Source organism: Leopardus geoffroyi, chromosome D4 (assembly GCF_018350155.1).
Source record: "Leopardus geoffroyi isolate Oge1 chromosome D4, O.geoffroyi_Oge1_pat1.0, whole genome shotgun sequence".
NCBI lineage: Eukaryota > Metazoa > Chordata > Mammalia > Carnivora > Felidae > Leopardus > Leopardus geoffroyi.
The window spans coordinates 90,988,976-91,006,665 of record NC_059342.1 but is presented as its reverse complement, the minus strand read 5'-3'; the positions used below and the strand labels follow the sequence as shown (position 1 = coordinate 91,006,665).

The 17,690-nt window shown below is 60.1% G+C and overlaps 2 protein-coding genes across 3 annotated transcripts; one reads left to right on the top strand and one right to left on the bottom strand.

The window, feature by feature from the left end:
• The first annotated feature begins 210 nt into the window (after positions 1-210).
• On the top strand, positions 211-13,201 carry SURF4 (surfeit 4). Its single transcript, XM_045467438.1, has 6 exons — positions 211-491; positions 7,870-8,056; positions 8,746-8,822; positions 9,419-9,462; positions 9,975-10,161; positions 10,852-13,201. Exons 1-6 carry the CDS (start codon positions 444-446, stop codon positions 11,116-11,118), a joined length of 810 nt encoding a protein of 269 aa, XP_045323394.1. The 5' UTR covers positions 211-443; the 3' UTR covers positions 11,119-13,201.
• SURF2 (surfeit 2) lies at positions 13,057-17,683 on the bottom strand. 2 transcript variants are annotated; one of them, XR_006709774.1, is made up of 7 exons: positions 17,547-17,683; positions 17,307-17,461; positions 16,530-16,633; positions 14,404-14,592; positions 14,056-14,222; positions 13,459-13,649; positions 13,057-13,361 (listed from the first exon to the last, which is right to left on the bottom strand). XR_006709774.1 is itself a non-coding variant. In XM_045467440.1 (6 exons), the coding sequence occupies exons 1-6, from the start codon at positions 17,622-17,624 to the stop codon at positions 13,569-13,571; spliced, it is 774 nt and encodes a 257-aa protein (XP_045323396.1). In that variant the 5' UTR covers positions 17,625-17,683; the 3' UTR covers positions 13,057-13,568. The 2 variants fall into 2 exon arrangements, 1 of the variants encoding a protein (XP_045323396.1); XM_045467440.1 differs by having other exon boundaries at positions 13,057-13,649.
• Positions 17,684-17,690: the final 7 nt, after the last annotated feature.

Genomic DNA, 17,690 nt, shown 5'->3' with positions numbered 1-17,690 from the left:
CGGGGGGGGGGGCTCCGACACGCCCCTCCAGCGAGGTGGCTTGAGAGCGCTCGGCGGGCGGGGCCTGAGAACGTGGCAGGCGGGGCCTGAGAGCGCGGAGGGCGGGGCCGGGCGGGGCCGCCTGGGCCAGGGCGCGGCGGGCGAAGCCCGAGCGCTGTGGGCGGGGCTGCCGGCGCCAGAACGCGGCGGGCGGAGCCTCGAGCGCGGCGGACGGGGCGGTGGCGGGCGGCGGGCGGCGCGCGGCCCCTTTAAGGCGCGGCCGGGGCGGGCCCGCCGGCGCGGCCCCTTTAAGGCTTGGCCTACGTGGCAGCCGCTGGAGCCGCGGACGAGGAGCGAGGCCGGCCGCCGGGCACTTCCTGTGGAGGCCGCAGCGGGCGCGGGCGCCGACGGGCCGAGCGCCGAGCGAGCGAGGGAGCGAGCGAGCCGAGCCTCCCGCCGCCGCCATGGGCCAGAACGACCTGATGGGCACGGCCGAGGACTTCGCCGACCAGGTGCGGCCTGCGGCCCGACCGGGCCTCCTGCCCCGGCCCCGAGGCCCCTCCCGCGCGTCCCCTCCGACTCCCCCTCCAGGCCTCGGCCCCGAGCCCTCTGCGCTCCCAGAGTCGGGCCCCCGGCCCCCGAGGGCCGCCCCTGGGTCTGCGCCGCGTCCTCACCCCTCCCGAGCCCGCCGGAGAATCGCGCCCCCTCCCCCAACCGGGGCATTCCTCTCCGGGGCTCGTCGCCTTCCCGACCCGGGGCTCCCCGAAACCCGGCCTGCCCTTGTCGCCGCCTCCCCGCCAGGGCTCCGGGTGGGTTCTCGGGCCCGTGCTTCGGCACCCAGGTCGGTGAGCCGCCCCCCTCCCCCCCCAGCCTGGCCGGCCCCAGGAGGTGAGGGGTGTGAGGGGCTGCCTCGCCCGGTCCCGAGAAGGGAGCCCGAAGCCTGGGGGCTGGGGGGCACTGCGGGTTTGGGCCGAGTCTGGCTACTGGGGAGCGTTCTCTCCGAATCGAACTGTTGGGGTGGTCCCTGCACGCTTCTCCTTTCACTGGCACTCTTAGGGGGCGGGGTGGGGAGCTGTGATCCTGAACGGGGGTTGGTCAGAAAGGAGGCCTGGGGGTCCTCCCAGAGGAAAGGGGGCGCCCTGGTATGTACCCCAACTACAGAAAGCAACCGCACTTTCTTCTGTTACTATTTCCCAGATGTGTTGGACTCATGGGGTCCCTTTGACCCTCCCAGCATTTTCCCTCCCTGTTTGGACTCTGCCCTGGGACTGAATTGGATGGGTATCTATCAGTACACAAACCTGGGAGGAGGGGAAGCCTATCTTCCTGGGTTTTTTTTTTTTTTTTTTTTTTTTTTTTTTTTTTTTTCTTCCCCGAGTGTACAGGTGGCATTCTGAGCACCGGGGAAGCTCTTGAAACAGGCAGCTGACACAGACCAGATGGACAGAATCAGATCCTAGAAAGGGGAAAGGACGGAGCTTCCTGGCGATTTTCACCAAGCTTTGATTATTTAGTGTACCTTTTACCTGTGAAAGTGTCCCCTTACGTCTACAGATGAGCAGCCTTATCCCTGCAGGCAGAGCCATGTCTGGCCCACTGGCCATTTCTTTCCCTTGTGCACTTAACGGGCTTGTGGTTTTTGCCAGACTTAAAAGTAGTGAGGTTACATTTTTTATTTTTATGGGGGTGGTATTGAGTAACGAAACTCTGAAGTTTGGGTTTATTGGAAGGCTTGTACGCGTTTGTGTGAGTTAGGAACACAAATGCGTGTGTTCTGATCCGGCATGGGCGAGCTCGATCTTCCCTTGTTCCCCTTGAGGGGTGCCGTCTGTAGTGTGGTCTGGTAGCGGGGTTTCCATTGCACCACTCTCCTGTGAGCTGGTATTTGAGAACCAGCTTGGGGGGGGGGGGGCGGGGAAAGTGTGTCCATTTGAAAAAATAGTTTTTGCTAAGGTCATGATTTTGTGTTTAAAGACCTTTTAAAAATTGTATCCTTCATAAACACAATTCATATCAAAAGCTCTCAAGAACCACGTAGGCCTTCCCTGTCCATTTTTCAATGGTTTTAGTGACCAGATTGCATGTCCCCAAGTAGCAACTCCCTGAGAAGATGGCTCCTTTGAGCCACGGGGACCGTGAGAGCTCTGCACACTCACTCTTCAGTCCGGAGAACCCTGATTTTGCAAGTGCATTTCATAACCAAATCTAGATAAAATGTCTCTAACCAAGCTGGTGCCAACTATCAAACGATCAACTTTCCTACAGGAAAAAAAAAAAAGCTCAAAATCTCTATATGTAATCTTTTCTTCTTTTTCTCCCTGCGTTTTGTTTAAATCAAAGAAGCAGGATCTTGGAACCTGAAAGGCCCTTCAGGCAGACACACAGTCTGGCTGCACCTAAGTTACTGGTGGGAAAGATGGCTTGCTGGGGCTTCTGGACTGGCCTGGGGCACAGCCCCGGGGGGAACCCCAGACTCCAACCTCAAAGCTAGTGCCACGTACTACAAGCTTCCGAGGCCTGGTGTTCTTCTGGCACAAATGGAGGGGAAAGGGCCTGCCTGCATCACAATCAAACACCCAAAGTGGCCCAGGGCTGTGTCTTGTCAGGCAGTGTGGGCTCCTGCTGTCAGTTTATCAGGGCCAGGGCCCACCTTGGTGGTGGCAGCGGATGTCAAAAGACCCCTCCACGCCCTTTTGTGGGTGACTCAGAGGGCAGTGGCCCTCATGCTCTCCAAAACCAAAGTCAGGAGCGTCTTCTGCCCCGGGCAGGCTTGGCGCGGGAGGACGTGGGCAGATAAGAGGGTGCAGAGCCCAAGTGACGGCTTCCTGTGGATAGTAATCTGGCCAGGCTGGGGTGCCGCTTTAACATTTATCCACACGATATTCAAACAAAGCTGCCCATAATAAAGGTGCTGGAGTCCAGGCTTTTAAAATGAAAATGATCTCATTTGAAGGGCGTGGGGGCATATTGTCAAAGTCACTGATCAGTAACACGACAGACCCATTTTTTCAAACCCCGTCTTCAGAAAACGAAAGCAAAACTCAAGTGACAGGTGTTAACCAGAAAATCTAGGTTGCCGGAGTGGGACCTGTAAAGCCTGCGTGTCCCCCAGTAGTTATGATAAGAGACGTGAACTCTGGGCCAGGTCCTCCACGCTTAGGACTGTGTTACCCTCTGGACCGCGTGAGGCTGGCGACAGTGCCTCTGTCTTCAGGTGTGGAGAGGGCGGTCTTGCATGGAGTGAGCTAGGCTGAAGTTCTGAGTCCACATCTTGGTACCAAAGGCTGGGCTCCTCGCCTCCTGGCTGTCCTGCAGCCTCCCCTTGAGGCCCGCAGAGGTCAGAGCACAGGGTCAGCTGTCCCGTTCGTTCTGACTGGCCGGCTCACCCAGAGCTACATCTCTGGCATCGGGCTCCTTGCCCCTGGCGGCCAGGAGGCCAGGCGCTTAGAGAAAACGCTGAGCGTGCCCTCTGCAGGAGCTAGGCATTCGGAAGCTATCTGAGACCAGGTCAGGAGGGGCCAGAGACTAATGAACTCAGCAATCCAAAATTACGTCCGGGTCCTGAAGCCGGTGCTCGCTGCCCTTCGGCAGAGCGTAATTGCAAGCACATCTGCACCAGTAAATGGGAATATTAGCACCTACTGGGTTCGGCCTGACGGCTCATCTGTCACCAGGGTGACAGATGAGTTGCATGGGGCCTTGCTGTCCCGTGTGGCCTTTGGGGTTTTTACCTGTCTTTTGGCATGATGGAGCCACCCTGGGAGCCTGTGCCCAGGAGCTCCCCTGGGCCTCTGGTCCAGCGTTGGGTAGCTCGGATGGCCCGACAGAACGTGAGTGGGCACACCTGCTCCCCTGGTGTTAGGGCTCTGGATTAACCATGTGTGGACGGCCATTGGGTATGAGTGGGGCTCTCGTAACAGTGATGGGTTCTGAGCATCATTTTCCTGTTCCTCTGCTCTGTGTCCCCCTCCCTGCCGGGGCTTCCTGCCTTGCGCCATCAGGAGTGAGGAGAGAAGGCAAAGAGGGCGCATTCTTTCCTGCTTGCCCTAAGAAGAGCCATCCCGCCTCTTCCGGGGAGCGGGGTGGAGACACGGGGGGCACTGGTCAGCAAGGCTTCTGGAAAGTGAGGCACAGCTGTGTTCTCCTCCATGAGATTTGTTGCTACTGTCCTATGGTTAGGCTCTTAGTCACGTGGATTTCTGGTACGGAAGCCAGGCCATCTCCAGGACCAGTCGACACTTGTTCCTGTACTCGGAGGTGCAGCGTGAACCCACACAGCAGCACCCCGGGAGACCTGCCGGGGGAGTTCTGGGGTCATGGTGAATGCCCATGTGTGAGTCATCGAACTCTTGCTCTGGCCCTGACTCAGCCTGATGTGAGGGAGGCCGTCTGGCCACAAGTTCTAATCTTCTGGGATGTGGAGGCTTGAAGTGGCCCTTGAGAAGGGCAGCCCCAGTCCCTGCGACCAGATGGTCTCATGCCCTTTTTTCCTTCCTCAAAGTTCCCAACCAAGAATTGCAGACAGCTTTCCTCAAGTCCCTTCTGTCCTCAGTACTCAGAGAAAGTAGCTTTTCTGTGTCATGTGAGAGCTGCAGGTGGCTGTGTGACATGATCACTGTATTCTCAGAGTTAGGTTTCTTTTTTTTTTTAATTTTTTTTTTCTTTTTTTTTTTTTAATTTTTTTTTTTTTCAACGTTTATTTATTTTTGGGACAGAGAGAGACAGAGCATGAACGGGGGAGGGGCAGAGAGAGAGGGAGACACAGAATCGGAAACAGGCTCCAGGCTCTGAGCCATCAGCCCAGAGCCCGACGCGGGGCTCGAACTCACGGACCGCGAGATCGTGACCTGGCTGAAGTCGGACGCTTAACCGACTGCGCCACCCAGGCGCCCCCTCAGAGTTAGGTTTCTTAAACCCCCTCTAAAATCAAAATCATAACCCTTCGTAAATAAATCTCAACTTTCCGTATTTCATAAGTCACCCAGGTCCTGTCATCGCTTGTGAACCGCACCCTGCTTGACGGTGAGCTTCTTGGAGGTTCCAGTGAAAAGCCTGCCCCACGCAGGCTAACTGTCCTCTCCTGTGGCCTGGTCTGCCCCTGCTTGCTGTCCGCTTCCGGCTTTCCCTCCACGATTCTGTCCCAGGCATGGCCGTCGTGGGTCTCCGTGTTCCCAACGGGCAGCACCCAGCCCCCGGCCTGCAGGACCCGTTGCACAAGCACGGGACAGGGGACTGCTCCCGGGCTCCCGTGTGCTGCCTGGATGCCTGCTTCAGGGGCTCTTCTCTGCTGTGCCAGGAGGATGCGGTCCCCAGACGCCTGACGTGGATTCAGTGGCCGAGTCTGAACTGCTGTAACCAGCACGCATTCGGAGAATCCGAGTAAAATTGGGTCTGGCCTCGTGTTGAAACAGTTTTTTTTCTTTCCTGTTGAGTCCAAACAGGTGCTTATTAGAGGCTGGCTGGTTTAAAGAGGTTCTGGAGCAGCCTGGCTTGCAAAATACAGCCGACCCGTAGCCTGAACCACATCCAATTTGGAAATAACCTGAATTTTGGCTCCCCCCCCACCCCCCCAAAGCACAGAGCTGTCTGTCTCCTCAGCCTGTCTCACGGGGAAGGGAGAGTCTCCCTGTTGCTCTTTAATCCTCTTGACCCAGACACTCAAATTAGGCGTACAGACTCATCACGGAAGCTCTTAAACACTGCCTGTGTCTCTTGGGCCGGGCTGTGGAGCAGAGCGCGTGTTAAGCGGGGTGCTTCATGGGTGAGGAGGCTTAGAATGAAGGCCAAGGGCCCGGGCTTGTTTGCTCCTCACTGGTGAGCACAGCAGGCAGCTTTCAGCTCCAGTTTGGAGGCGGGTCAGGACATGTCCCATGTCTGTCTGCCCCTGCCTTTTGGGGTCAGCCTCCCCCAGAATCGCGCTGCGGCCCTAGTCGTGTCCCTGTGGATTAGACTAGGAACGACTCTACCGCTGACCCCGCTGGGGCTCACGACAGCATTTGGGCCATGAGGCAGAAGCAGCAGGGCCAGTGGTCAGCTGTCCCTCTACCTCCCGGTCTGACGCGGGGGGGTGTGTACCCCGAGTGGACAGACATCCTGTGTGTGCTTTACAGAGACTCCAAAATTTGTAGGGGCATTAAGGTTCTTTCTCCTTCCCTTTTCTCCTCCGCTTATTCAAGTTGGAAAGAACCTTAGACCCACCTGGTTCATTGTCCAGGCGTCGGTCTCTCCCTGTGACCTCTGCCCCCGCTTCGGTGAGGGTCAAGGGCTGAGCAGGCGTGTGCAGAATCGCCACCTTGGGGCTCAGTCAAGCTCGGGAGATTTGGAGAGAAAGGACACCTGGCTTGTAAGGGCTTTCTCCCCGCTCTCCCTCCCTCCCACGAGTGCCCGGCTGCCATGGCCCAATGGAGGGGAGGGGAGGGGAGGGGAGGCGAGGCTTCTCTGCTGACTGAGCCCAAGTCGACAAACTGGAGGTTGATCTCAACAGCCAGAGGCTCATTACTTGCGGCCGAGAGCATCAGCTGTTTCTAGGACTTGAAAGCAACTTTTCAAAAACGCCAATAATTAACAGACTCTTCAGACACACCTTAGCTGGTCCCAGTAAGGTTTCGCCAGCCCTGAGGGGCAGTGATGTTCATTTGACTGTCCCTTTGCGGGGGCCAGACCCACAGATGCCCTTTAGACTCGGCTGCCTGACTCGTCACTCCTGTGGGCGGACTTCCCGGAGAGCCTGCTCTTACCGTGTGCTGTAGGGTTTCCTTCCCTTTGCATTTAGCTTGGACGGTGGGAAAGAGAAAGTGGCTGCAGGGCACCCGAGTGACATTTGTGTCTCCACCCGATATATGTTTCATAACCACGCCGTCGTTAACGGCACACTTTGCACGGAGCAGGAGGAAGTTCTAAATGTGCTTTCTCTCCCTTTGGTGTTCACCAGTGATTTTCCGAACTTGACTCTTCACTGCTATTGAGACCGTTGTGCGTCTGCTTGTTAGCATGTCTTTGTAAAAGACTCCAGAGCCTTCTAGCCATTAGCCACACCAGTTCCATGTGTGTGCTCACCGCTGCCCACCCCACCCTCTCCAGTCCAGGGCTCTGGGAGGGACTGGGGGTGTGCGCACGGCTGCCAGAGCCTGGCCTCTTCTCTCGCTGCCCGGAGGTTTGGGATAAGCGTAGACACATGAACTTACCGTTGGTCTACCGTGAGGCCCTCCAGGCCTGGGACCCTGGCTGTCCCCTAAGTGGACTGTCCTCTCAAGAGCGTGCTCAGCCGTCTTCCATCTAGAGTGGGTCTGAGCACCATTGGGGGTGTTGGGAGGCCAAGGCTTAGCCGTGTGTGACCATGTGTGACTGGCAGGCCAAGCCTCAGCGGGCTGTCTCGGGTCCGTGCAGCTCTCAGGGAGCCCCTTTCCCCTGTGGGGTGCAGTCTGCCCACTTGTGAAACGAGAGGGTCTCGAGGGAGTGGGCGCGGTTCTGTGGCAGTGTCTGGAGGCATTTTTGGCCGTCACAGCTGGAGGGGGGCTGCCGATGACGTCTGGTGGGTAGAGGCCAGGGGTGCCGCGCACCCCCCTTTGGTGCCGGTCGGCCTAGGATAAAGACGACTCAGTGCAAATGCCGGGGTGCACGGGAGGGGAGACCGCGGGTGAGCTGGCAGGGCCTCATCGGGGTGATCCTGATCCGCCAGGGCCCTCGCCCGAGCGTCCGCGCGGTGTGTCTTGCGTTGGCCCTTCGTTGGGTGACCGTAGTTGGCGCCTACACGCCTGTGCTGACAGGGCGGAGGCTGTCGCCCTGGGGGTCCGAGCCTGACGGGACAGGCGGGCGCAGAGACACACAGGGCAGCATGGGGAGCGGCACCGAGGGTCCCGCAGCCCTCAGCCAGGTCTCTGTGGCCCGCAGTTCCTCCGGGTCACGAAGCAGTACCTGCCCCACGTGGCGCGCCTCTGCCTGATCAGCACGTTCCTGGAGGACGGCGTCCGCATGTGGTTCCAGTGGGGCGAGCAGCGTGACTACATCGACACGACGTGGGGCTGCGGCTATGCGCTGGCCTCCGCCTTTGTGCTCCTCAACCTGCTGGGACAGCTGAGTGAGTGGCCCTGATACGCGCTGGCTTACCTTGTGGGCGGGGACGGCAGGTCACTCAAGGGGCTCTCGGGCTGGCCGTCGCCGGCCCTTTCCCCCTCCCTGGCGGGTGGGCCGGGCCTGGGCATTGGTTCTGTGGGCCTTCGGGTGGGTGCTGTGCTCGCTGAAGACCGATGACACGGGCCCTGCTCTAAGCACCTGGACCGGGACGCGGGGGAGACTGGGTGACCCAGGTGGGCCGGAGGGGAGCCAGAGCAGGGGAAACACAAGGTGTCGGAAAGGATGAATCGGAGGCCGGATTCACGTGGGCCGCAGATCTTCTGCTCCCCGGCCGCTGTCTGCTGGCGGCAGCCCCCCTCCCTGTACATTTTGGGGCCGGAAAGGGGCCTGTGCTTCTCAGTCCGTCCTGTAGCTCCCACAGCAGTTTCCACTGCACCGCCTGCTCCGGAAAACGGCCCATTCCCTGGAGCAAGGGATCCGTTTTCTAGAACGGTATCTTCGATAAGTAAGGTCCCGTTGACTCGTGTGTGGTCCGGGTCTACGATGAATTCTCCCAGGAGTTGCTCTTTTCTCGGGGCGCGTGGCTGGGCCACCAACCCCGCAGGGCTCAGGTGAGGGCGCCAGGTGCCGTGGCGGCGGCCCTCGCCCGGAACTCGCCCGCGGCCCCCTGAGCCTGGCCCTTCTCCTTTCCAGCCGGCTGCATCCTGGTGTTGAGCAGGAACTTCGTGCAGTACGCCTGCTTTGGGCTCTTTGGAATCATAGCGCTGCAGGTACGCGGGGCTGGGTCTCTTCTCTTCCTTGCCGTGCTTGGGGCATAGCTTCCGCAAAGGCGTCTCTGAGGATGCGGCTTCACCCCCTTGTGTCTCTGCCTGGGTCTCCTTTTCTTTCCTGAGAAAACACTGGGTTTTCCCGAGTGCAGGCTCAGAGCTGGAGAGGATGGGGCCCTTGAAAAGGTGCCAAGCTCTGGGCGTCCACCTCTTTGCCACCTTCCCGAGTTTCCTCTGATGGGGACAAATGACAGGTTGGCTGCAGCCAGGACACTGTCTTATCGTTTTACCTCGTGAACACCCAGCTGGCCAGATGAGCTGTGTGCACCTGGACCAAAGCTCCCAGGCGCCGTGCCGGCACCTTGCGGGCTGGGTGCTCCCAGGGAACGGTGCTCGTTACGCGGGCCCGGGCTGGTCAGCACACCTCGAGAAATGCTGAGCCTGTGGTTGAACTCGGAGCTGTCCTGGGCTCCTAAACCGTCCCGTGCACCTTACGTTTACGCTTCTGTGGGAGAGATTGCCTACTGCTGTTCTCTAGAAGTCCCAGTGTGCTTGGAAACGTGAGACTCAAGTTTCTGTCTCTTCTCTGTTCCCTTCAGACGATCGCCTACAGCATCCTGTGGGACTTGAAGTTTTTGATGAGGTACGTGCGCTCCACATGCTTACTTTTCATGTCTGTCGACTCAGTAACTAGCAGTCGGGAGTGAACTTCTTGGGGTCCAAGCACTTGGAGGCTGTAGGAGGTGTTGGCAGAGGCTCCCTCCCCCAACACCCCCCCACCCGCACCCCGGGGCACAGGTGAGAACGAAGCTGTCGCTCCCAGCCCCCTGTTCGTGAGGGAGGGAGGGAGGGAGGGCCGGAATGGCAGCACTTGTTCACAGGGACCCAGCTGGTCAACAGCAGGGCCAAGGCCGGGCCGGGTTCCGAGTGTGTTCAGGTCAATGTCACTGTTGGGCGGAACAGACCCATCTGTCTTCAGCCGTGGAGCGGCTGTGAGTCCTGTGGACTCACACCCAGCCGGTCCGGCTCGGTTTAGGGAGAGGGACCTAAGGGCCCTCCCTTCCTGTGCTCCCGCCGAGGTCTCCCGACCTGGTGTGACGGGCGTGCGTAGTGCCTGCCGAGCCCCGGCAACTCAGCTGGCGTTTCTGTCCTCAGGAATCTGGCCCTGGGAGGAGGCCTGTTGCTGCTCCTGGCGGAATCCCGTTCCGAAGGGAAGAGCATGTTCGCAGGCGTCCCCACCATGCGCGAGAGCTCTCCCAAACAGTACATGCAGCTCGGAGGCAGGGTTCTGCTGGTCTTGATGTTCATGACCCTCCTTCACTTTGATGCCAGCTTCTTCTCGGTAAGCGCTCCTGCCTGCGTACGTGGACCTGGGCTCCCGTCCTTCAGAAAGGGCCCCGACCTCTCTTCCCCGCCTGTGCACGGAGCCTAGTCCAGGGGCTGTTGGAAGGAGTCGGCTTAAAGGAGGCAAACGTCGGATCCTACTAAAAGGAGTAAACACCCTAAGAGCAAGCTCTTAGGGGCCCGGAGCTGACAAAGGAAGTCCAGAGTCTCCCTGACCTCACTGGAGGTCCTGGTGTCCTGTGTGCCGGCCTCCAGGCGGTCCACCCAGGCTCTTTGCAGACCCTTGGTTCTTTAGCTGCCCACTGCTCGTACCTTTATCGCGTGCTGCGTGCACGCCAGGTGTCTCGTCCCCGGGAGCTTTACGACGCCCGTCTTTAGAGCGGGCTGGGCGCCCTGGCCGGGAAAAGCTCCCAGGAGGGGCACCTGGCGCCATGGGAGCGGGGAGCCCGCTCCTAAGAAGTACTGGGGACTACCTCCTGGATGGCTTGGGGGCCCGCAGGCCGGGGCCTGAGTGTGTCCTGGTAAATTGCAGCCTGTTCACCGAAGCCCCTGGCGCCTCCCTCTTTATTCCTCACTTGAATGCACACCCCTCTGTGACCTCACCTGGACACATACCGCAGTGACAAGGGCAGTTGGAATATCTCTTCTTCCTCACCTTTTTTTTTTTCTTACCTTCTAACCTATGCAGATTCTCCAGAACATCGTGGGCACAGCTCTGATGATTTTAGTGGCCATTGGTTTTAAAACCAAGCTGGCTGCTTTGACTCTTGTCGTCTGGCTGTTTGCCATCAACGTGTATTTCAACGCCTTCTGGACCATTCCTGTCTATAAGCCCATGCATGACTTCCTGAAGTACGATTTCTTCCAGACCATGTCGGTGATCGGAGGCCTGCTCCTTGTGGTGGCCCTGGGCCCCGGGGGCGTCTCCATGGACGAGAAGAAGAAAGAGTGGTAACAGACCCCTTCCCTGCCTGGCTAGGACCCGCGGCCATCGAGGACTGGTTCGGGGTGGATTCGACAAAAATGCCAGCATTTATGTGTCCTCTTTCCTTCCCTCCCTTGGTAAAGGCACAGATGTTTTCAGAATTTATTTGCAGACACCTGAAATTTGGCGGCTAAATCTGCTCTGGACCCACAGCCTAGTACCTGACCACTGGGGTGGGCTGGCTGGGCACAGCGCCTCCCTCCCCCAGGCACGGCCTCGGCTTCCCACGAGCAGCTTGCTGGGCTGTGGCCTCAGTTCCCGTTTTTGTTTCTGTTTTGTGGGTGGGGGGCCTTCAAGCTGTACTGTGAGCAGATACATTTGTGTATCCTTCAAAGCGGTCTCCCTCTTACTGTTTTTTAAGTTTACGTTTTTAGCTAAAACTAAATGATTAGGGATGGCCCAGCCCCACATCACACAGTCAACGTCCTGGGCGTAAGCCTCGCCCATGGCTCCGAGTTGTCCCCGTGCCGCATCGTAACGCTCGCAGGGACAACAACGGCATTTGGACCCAAACCCAAAGAACGAAGTGGTGCCAGAGGGGCTGCCGAGGCTGCCGTTCCCTCGGCCCAAAACTGGCTCCGATTGGTGCAGCTCGTTGGGTAGGGTAACCCCCCCGGGAGCCTCAGGGCAGGAACGGCGGGGCTAGAAGTCCCCAGGTGCACCTGGAGCCTACGGGGACCCTCGCCCCGACCCTGGCCTGGCCACATGCCTGTGCGCTGACTCCCGTGAGGGGCGTGGGAGGAGCAGCAGCCTCGTGGGGCAGGGCAGCGACGAAGCGGGCTCTCAGACCAGTTACCTCACTCCCGGTCTTCACACCGAGCCTGGGCTGCCGCTGTGGGCTCCTGTGGGCTCGTGTGGGCTCCGACCTGGCCAAGCGCCCTGCCCGCCTCTCCTTCGGCTGGAGGGACTTTTCCCAAGCTGCGCAGCCGTGACTTACCACTTTCTCAAGGCTGTTGCTTGCTCAGATTTGTCTTTGCTACGCTGAATGCAGCCCAAATTACTTTTTACGATTTGTGATGCCTTACCGATTGGATCTTAATCCTGTATTTAAAGTTTTCTAACATTGCCTTACACTGCGTTTCTCTTCTTGGGGGTGCACGCGCCTGTTGGCTCTTCTCCACTCGTCTGTGCTGTAGCGATTGCCACGAGGGGAGAGTTGGACTCGTCTGTGCCTCCCCCAGTCCTCCCCCAGACCCTCGGGGTGGGGGGGTGGCAGGCTGACCAAGCTAGAATGAGGACTGCCTGAAGCTGGTTTCTTTTTTCCTGGTTCATGGCTAGATGTGCAAGCCTGAGGGCATCCCTAGGGATGCCGGGGCCAGTCCTGAGCCAGGATCCACATTTACCAGCCAGACCAGAGCCAGCGTGGGGCAGGGAAGCTGCCCCGCTTTTGCCTCCCAGTGCCCCTAGATCCTTACTTGGCTCTGCGGCCTGGACCTGCCAGACCTGACGGGAGCAATGGCACCCCTCTCAACACCCCACCTCATGCCCACGCCTCAGCCCCAGATGTTCCCAACTCTCGCCCATTTGCAAACGCCTCTGGCCTTGGAAAAGCAACAGATGGAGAGGGCTTTTCTACTTGGCCACATGGATGCTCGCTGCATGGGGTGGTTTCTGACTCCGTGCATCCGCCTCGGGGCCACCTCTCGGTCCACCCCCTTTCCCGTCAGCACAGCACTGCAGTCCCATCAGATGACACTCAGCCACGTCTGTCCCTCCGGGACACCTCTGACAGTTCCAACACCTCTGCTGGTTTGCAGGAACGGTCTGACCCCAGGAGGCCAAGGGGTGCGGTCAGAGGGCACCCTCAATGCTGGAGGAGGTTGCTCAGTGGCCCTCGTTGGGCTCGTGCGTGGGACAGGGGTAGATGCCTTTGCAGGAAGGAGAGAAAAATACCATCTACCAGTTGGCTTCGGCAAAACCATTTCTGAGAATTTTTTGGCTTTATGTGGGAAATAGGTATAAATCTCATTTTATGCTGTATTTTATATCTTAGTTGTGTTTGGAAACGTTTTGATTTTTGGAAACATCAAAATAAATAACGGCATTTGTTGTATGCGGCGTGATCCTCTGGTGTTGTCCAGCTGGGGTGGGGCCTGACCAGGCCTCTCCTCGGATGCCCAGCGAGCCAGCCAAACCCTCTAGGCTTCGCCGAGGCCCGCTGAGAAGCCACGTCCAGAGAGAATGCTTCCCTTGGGGTCCCTGGGGGCTGCTTCCTGGGGATGGGTAAGGTGGCCCTGATGCCAGTGGCACAGACTCCCAGCCCCGGGGACAGCATACATGAGCGGATGGAGAGGACCCTGAGACACCCACCCCATCGGCTGAGAGGGTGCACAGCAGGCGGCTTGAAGAGGACCCGGGCTCGAGGACCTGAAGGACTCCGGAAAAGCTTTCCACATGTGCTTTTCTCCGGCAGCCGTTTATTAACCTGACTGTTTAAAATTGCTGAAGCTCTTGGGTTTACGGTGGTGACGTCTGAACTTCTTCGCTGAGCCCAACTGCCTCTGGAACACGAACACGGAGCTCCGGTTAGTGAGCCATCCCCGTCCTCTCAGAGGGGCACCCCCGAGTCAGGCCAGCTGTCCACCCGTGGCTTCCCTGAAATGCCACCCCGCCCCCCGCCCCCAGAGAGCTCTGGATCTCCTGTAGACCCGAGGGCAACGGAACCTTGGCCATGGCCTAACAAGGCCCTCCCGCGGGTCCCCTGCAGCGTGCGCCCCAGAGTCCCCTCGGACGGGCTGCAGAGCCCAGCGTCCATGCGGCAGCCCCTGGCCCCGTCAGGCCAAAGCAGCCTCGGCTTCTAGTTTACTCCCGAAACGTTAGCTTGGCATTGTATCTGCCACAGAAAGGTTCTTTAAACAGGTTTTGTAAGGAAACGGAGAACCGTCGGCAGGGGAAGCTGCCACTCACCTTCCGGCGCTTGAGGACCGGCTCCTGGTCCCCTCGCGTCTCTTCTCCGCCCCCAGGGCCCGTCTCTGTCAGGCCCCTTGGCCTCTCGTCCTCCCCCTCGGTCAGAAAGTCCTCAGTGCCGTCCCCGTGTTCAGTCCCTCCCGGATCCTTTCTGGTGAACACCTCGGCTGAGAGGGACGGAGGGATGGGCAGTTTTACGTCCGGGTCACCGTCTGCGCGGGGCTGAGGGGGCGCAGCCGGAGCCGAGGGCCCGAGCACACGACGTGGGAGGGAAGGAGGCTGGAGCCTGCTGGCTGCAGGCTCAGGACAGACTGGACGTCCGGGGGCAGGGGGGCCGGTCCCACTCACGCGGGTACAGGTCTGTCATGCTGTCATCACTGTCACTTGCAGCTGCGCCGTCCTCACCGGACGAAGGTTCCCAGAAGGCTTCTCCCCGGCGAGGCGGCCCGGCGCCGTCCACCTGGTCCTCCCTCCTCCTCCTCCTGTGCAGGAGGCAGGCGGCCACGTACTCCGCACCCTGCTTCTGACACCTTTCATCTGGGAGATGGGCCGGCACGCTGTGTCTGCCCCCCTGTCCTCCGGAGCAGACACCAGCTCCACCGGGCCCCCAACCCCCCCCCCCCCCGTCTGCTGGGTAAAATGTGGTGGCGGGAGGTGCCCTGGCTCAGCTCCTACCAGGAGAGGAGAGGAGGGAGGCCGGTGGGGGCGCGGGCGAGGCGTGAGCAGACGCAGAGCTGTGCCGGGCCCCAGCCTGGGTGAGAGTGGGAGCTTGGCCGCTGCTGACCCTGCCCGGGGCAGGGGGAGCCACGAGGAGGCCTCCACACTGTCTTGTGTACAGAGGCCTTGGGGAGGCCGGACGCCCGGCGTGGCGGACACAGACCAAACCCCGATGAGGAGCGGGGTGGCACCAAGGGGCCTGGCTGTTGAAGGTGGCCCTCTGAGGGCGACGCTCTCCTGTCTCAGGGAGGAGGGGGAGGGGATCGGGCCCTGGCCTCTGATGTCCCCCACCGCCAGGCTCTTCTCTCCTGCCTCATCTCTGCCACTCGCTCTGTGGCCCCACATGGCCTCGGGGCCAGTGGACCCCACACCTGGAGTCCCCTCTCAGAACCCCCGGCCAGATTCCCGGGCTGCCGGGCTCTGGCTCCTCTCGGCCGCTGGTCCCGTGAGCCACACGCTCCAGCATCAGGATGACTCTCTTACTGGGGAAAACCCAGTCCCTCCCTTCCCACCCACACCCAGCAGCCCCCAGGCTCTGTGCCAACGTGGGACCCTTCACGGGTCCTTCACTTTTGCCCGTGGGCGAAGACTGGGCCTCATTTCTTGTTGGGGAAACAAAGCCTTCAGAGTTCTCTCCCTCATCTTGCCTCTCTCTCCATACCCAGATCCACTGGCTCTGCCCCACCTGGCCCTCTCTTCCCCGTGGGGCTCCCGCCAGCTCTGTCCCCACCTTCCCTTCAGGAGCATTTGAGAAGCGTCTACCATTTCCTCCTCGACACCTCCGTCCCGACACCACCCCGCCTGCTTCTCCCCCTCCTGGGGCTCTTCCCTGCTCAGGCCTGGCCCCGTCCCCTCTTCTGTGGCTCTGTGGACGCAAACGCCACTTAGTGTCAGTGGTGTGCATCATCTGAGCACTGGCCCGTGTCTTCAACAGCCACCTTCCCTGACACACGTTGAAGAGAATGCTTCATTTCCCCACAAAGCCTGTGACTCAGATGCCACTCTCGTAAGCACCCCAGTTCTCGAGCCAGGAATCCGGGAGTCACAGCTGACTTCTTCCTCTCCCTCACCTACTGATTCTACCCACAGAACAGCGGCAATCTGTCCACATCTTCCCTGCCAGCACCTGTAGCCCCGGCCACCGTCACCTTCAGCTGGCTGCACAGCCGCCAAGGGTCCCCTGCTCCACTCCTTCCCACCCCCCACCCCCCACCCCCGCCCTCAAGAGCCACAGTGACCCTGGCGCACACAGTGACTGCCAGTCCCTGCTTCAGTCCTTTGTGGCCTCCAAGACCCCCTGTGGTCTTGTCCCACCTACCTTGCTGGCCCCGACCCCATCTTGCGTGGTGTCACAGTGGCCGTCCTTCAGGACCTCCCACAACCAAGTGTTTTTCTGCCTCTAACCTTGCCGGAATCCTTCCTCTAACGGGAGCACTCTTGCCTCTACTCGCTATGTCCCTAAAGTCTCAGCCCAGAAACCCCGCCTCCCCAGGGCCTCCGCATTAGGCAGGCCTCCTGGTGGCCCTCGGCACACGACCGCCACAGCACTCACAGTTATGTCGGGGCCCACCGCCTGCTTTATCGCAGTCTCCGCCACCACCCCTCCCCTGGGCTGGGCCCGGTGCACCACCAGCTACTGCCAAAAGCTGACTGAGACACCACTTCTGCCTTCGAGGGCACTGGTCCTGGAGAAGAGCAGGCATGCACCCGAAATACTTGTAAACTGAGGCAGGCTGCGTCCGCCCACGGCTACTTACATTCACGCAGAGCTCTCTGGTACCGCTGGCCCTGGGTGTGCCTCAGCACATGCTCGGGGACCTTGTTGATGTGCCGCAGGGTGAGTCTGCAGAACAGCTGGTGCCTAGGGGACAAGCAAACGTGGGCTGGCAGGGATGTTCACAAGGGTCTGGACCAGTGGCTCTCCAACCACGGCTGCATCTTGGAATCATTCCCAGAGTCTGGCAAAGAAATCTCCGAAGCAGACTGGGCACCAAGATTCTTAAAGGCTGGAAAACAATTCCACCCCGCAACCGGGGTGGAGAACCAGTGACCCGGACTGACCGTGACCTCTCCGTGTTTACCTGGAACACACCTGGTCATCAGCATCCGCTCCCGCACACGGGAATGCACGTGAAGACCTGGCTTGGCAAAGTCCTAGATGAACGGGAGCATCCCCCGGCCCCCTCCCTTCAACTAGTGCTGTCAACCATACACGTTCAGCTACACCAAAGTTCTCCTTAAATACGTGGAACTCACCGCATTCAGAGCCTTAGGTGACAAGCCTCAGCTTTACAAAAAGCAAACACGCACCACGGAGAGGGGGCTCACCGGGGAGCTCTAGCCTGCAACCCGGATGTCCAGTCTCCTAACATCTACCTACGAAGGACGGCGCCAAGCCCTCGAGGAGCGCGCAGCCAACGGGGAGGGGCCGGGGTTCCGAATCCACCTCGCGGCAGCGGCCAGACTCAGCGCTGGGACCTGGCTCCACTCGGGGCCCCTCCCGCAGTACCCGGCCTGCGCCCCCTCCCACGTACGGGTTCTTGGTGCTGGGCACGATGTGCGGCTCGAACTCCGCGTAATCGAAGGCCGGAGAGGCGCTGACCAGCCGCCGGTACTTCTTGCCGCGGGTGTAGACCTGGAGCTCGGGCAGACGGCAGGGCAACTCGTGGCCGGTGAGAGCGCATTTCACCTGCGGGGCGGAGGGCGGGCGAAAGGGTCAGGGGGTGCGGGGACCGCCCGAGCAGGTCCGCACCTCCTCCTCCGGCCCCGCGGACCTTAGCGGCGCCGGGCTCCAGCCGCAGACTCGGGTGTTCGCGGAGGAAGGCGAGCACTTCAGTCGGCGGCTCGCTCATCGCTCGGCCGCCCTCGGAGCTGGAAGCCGGCGCCGCTCGCACCACGTCGGCCGGGGGCGGGGCTCG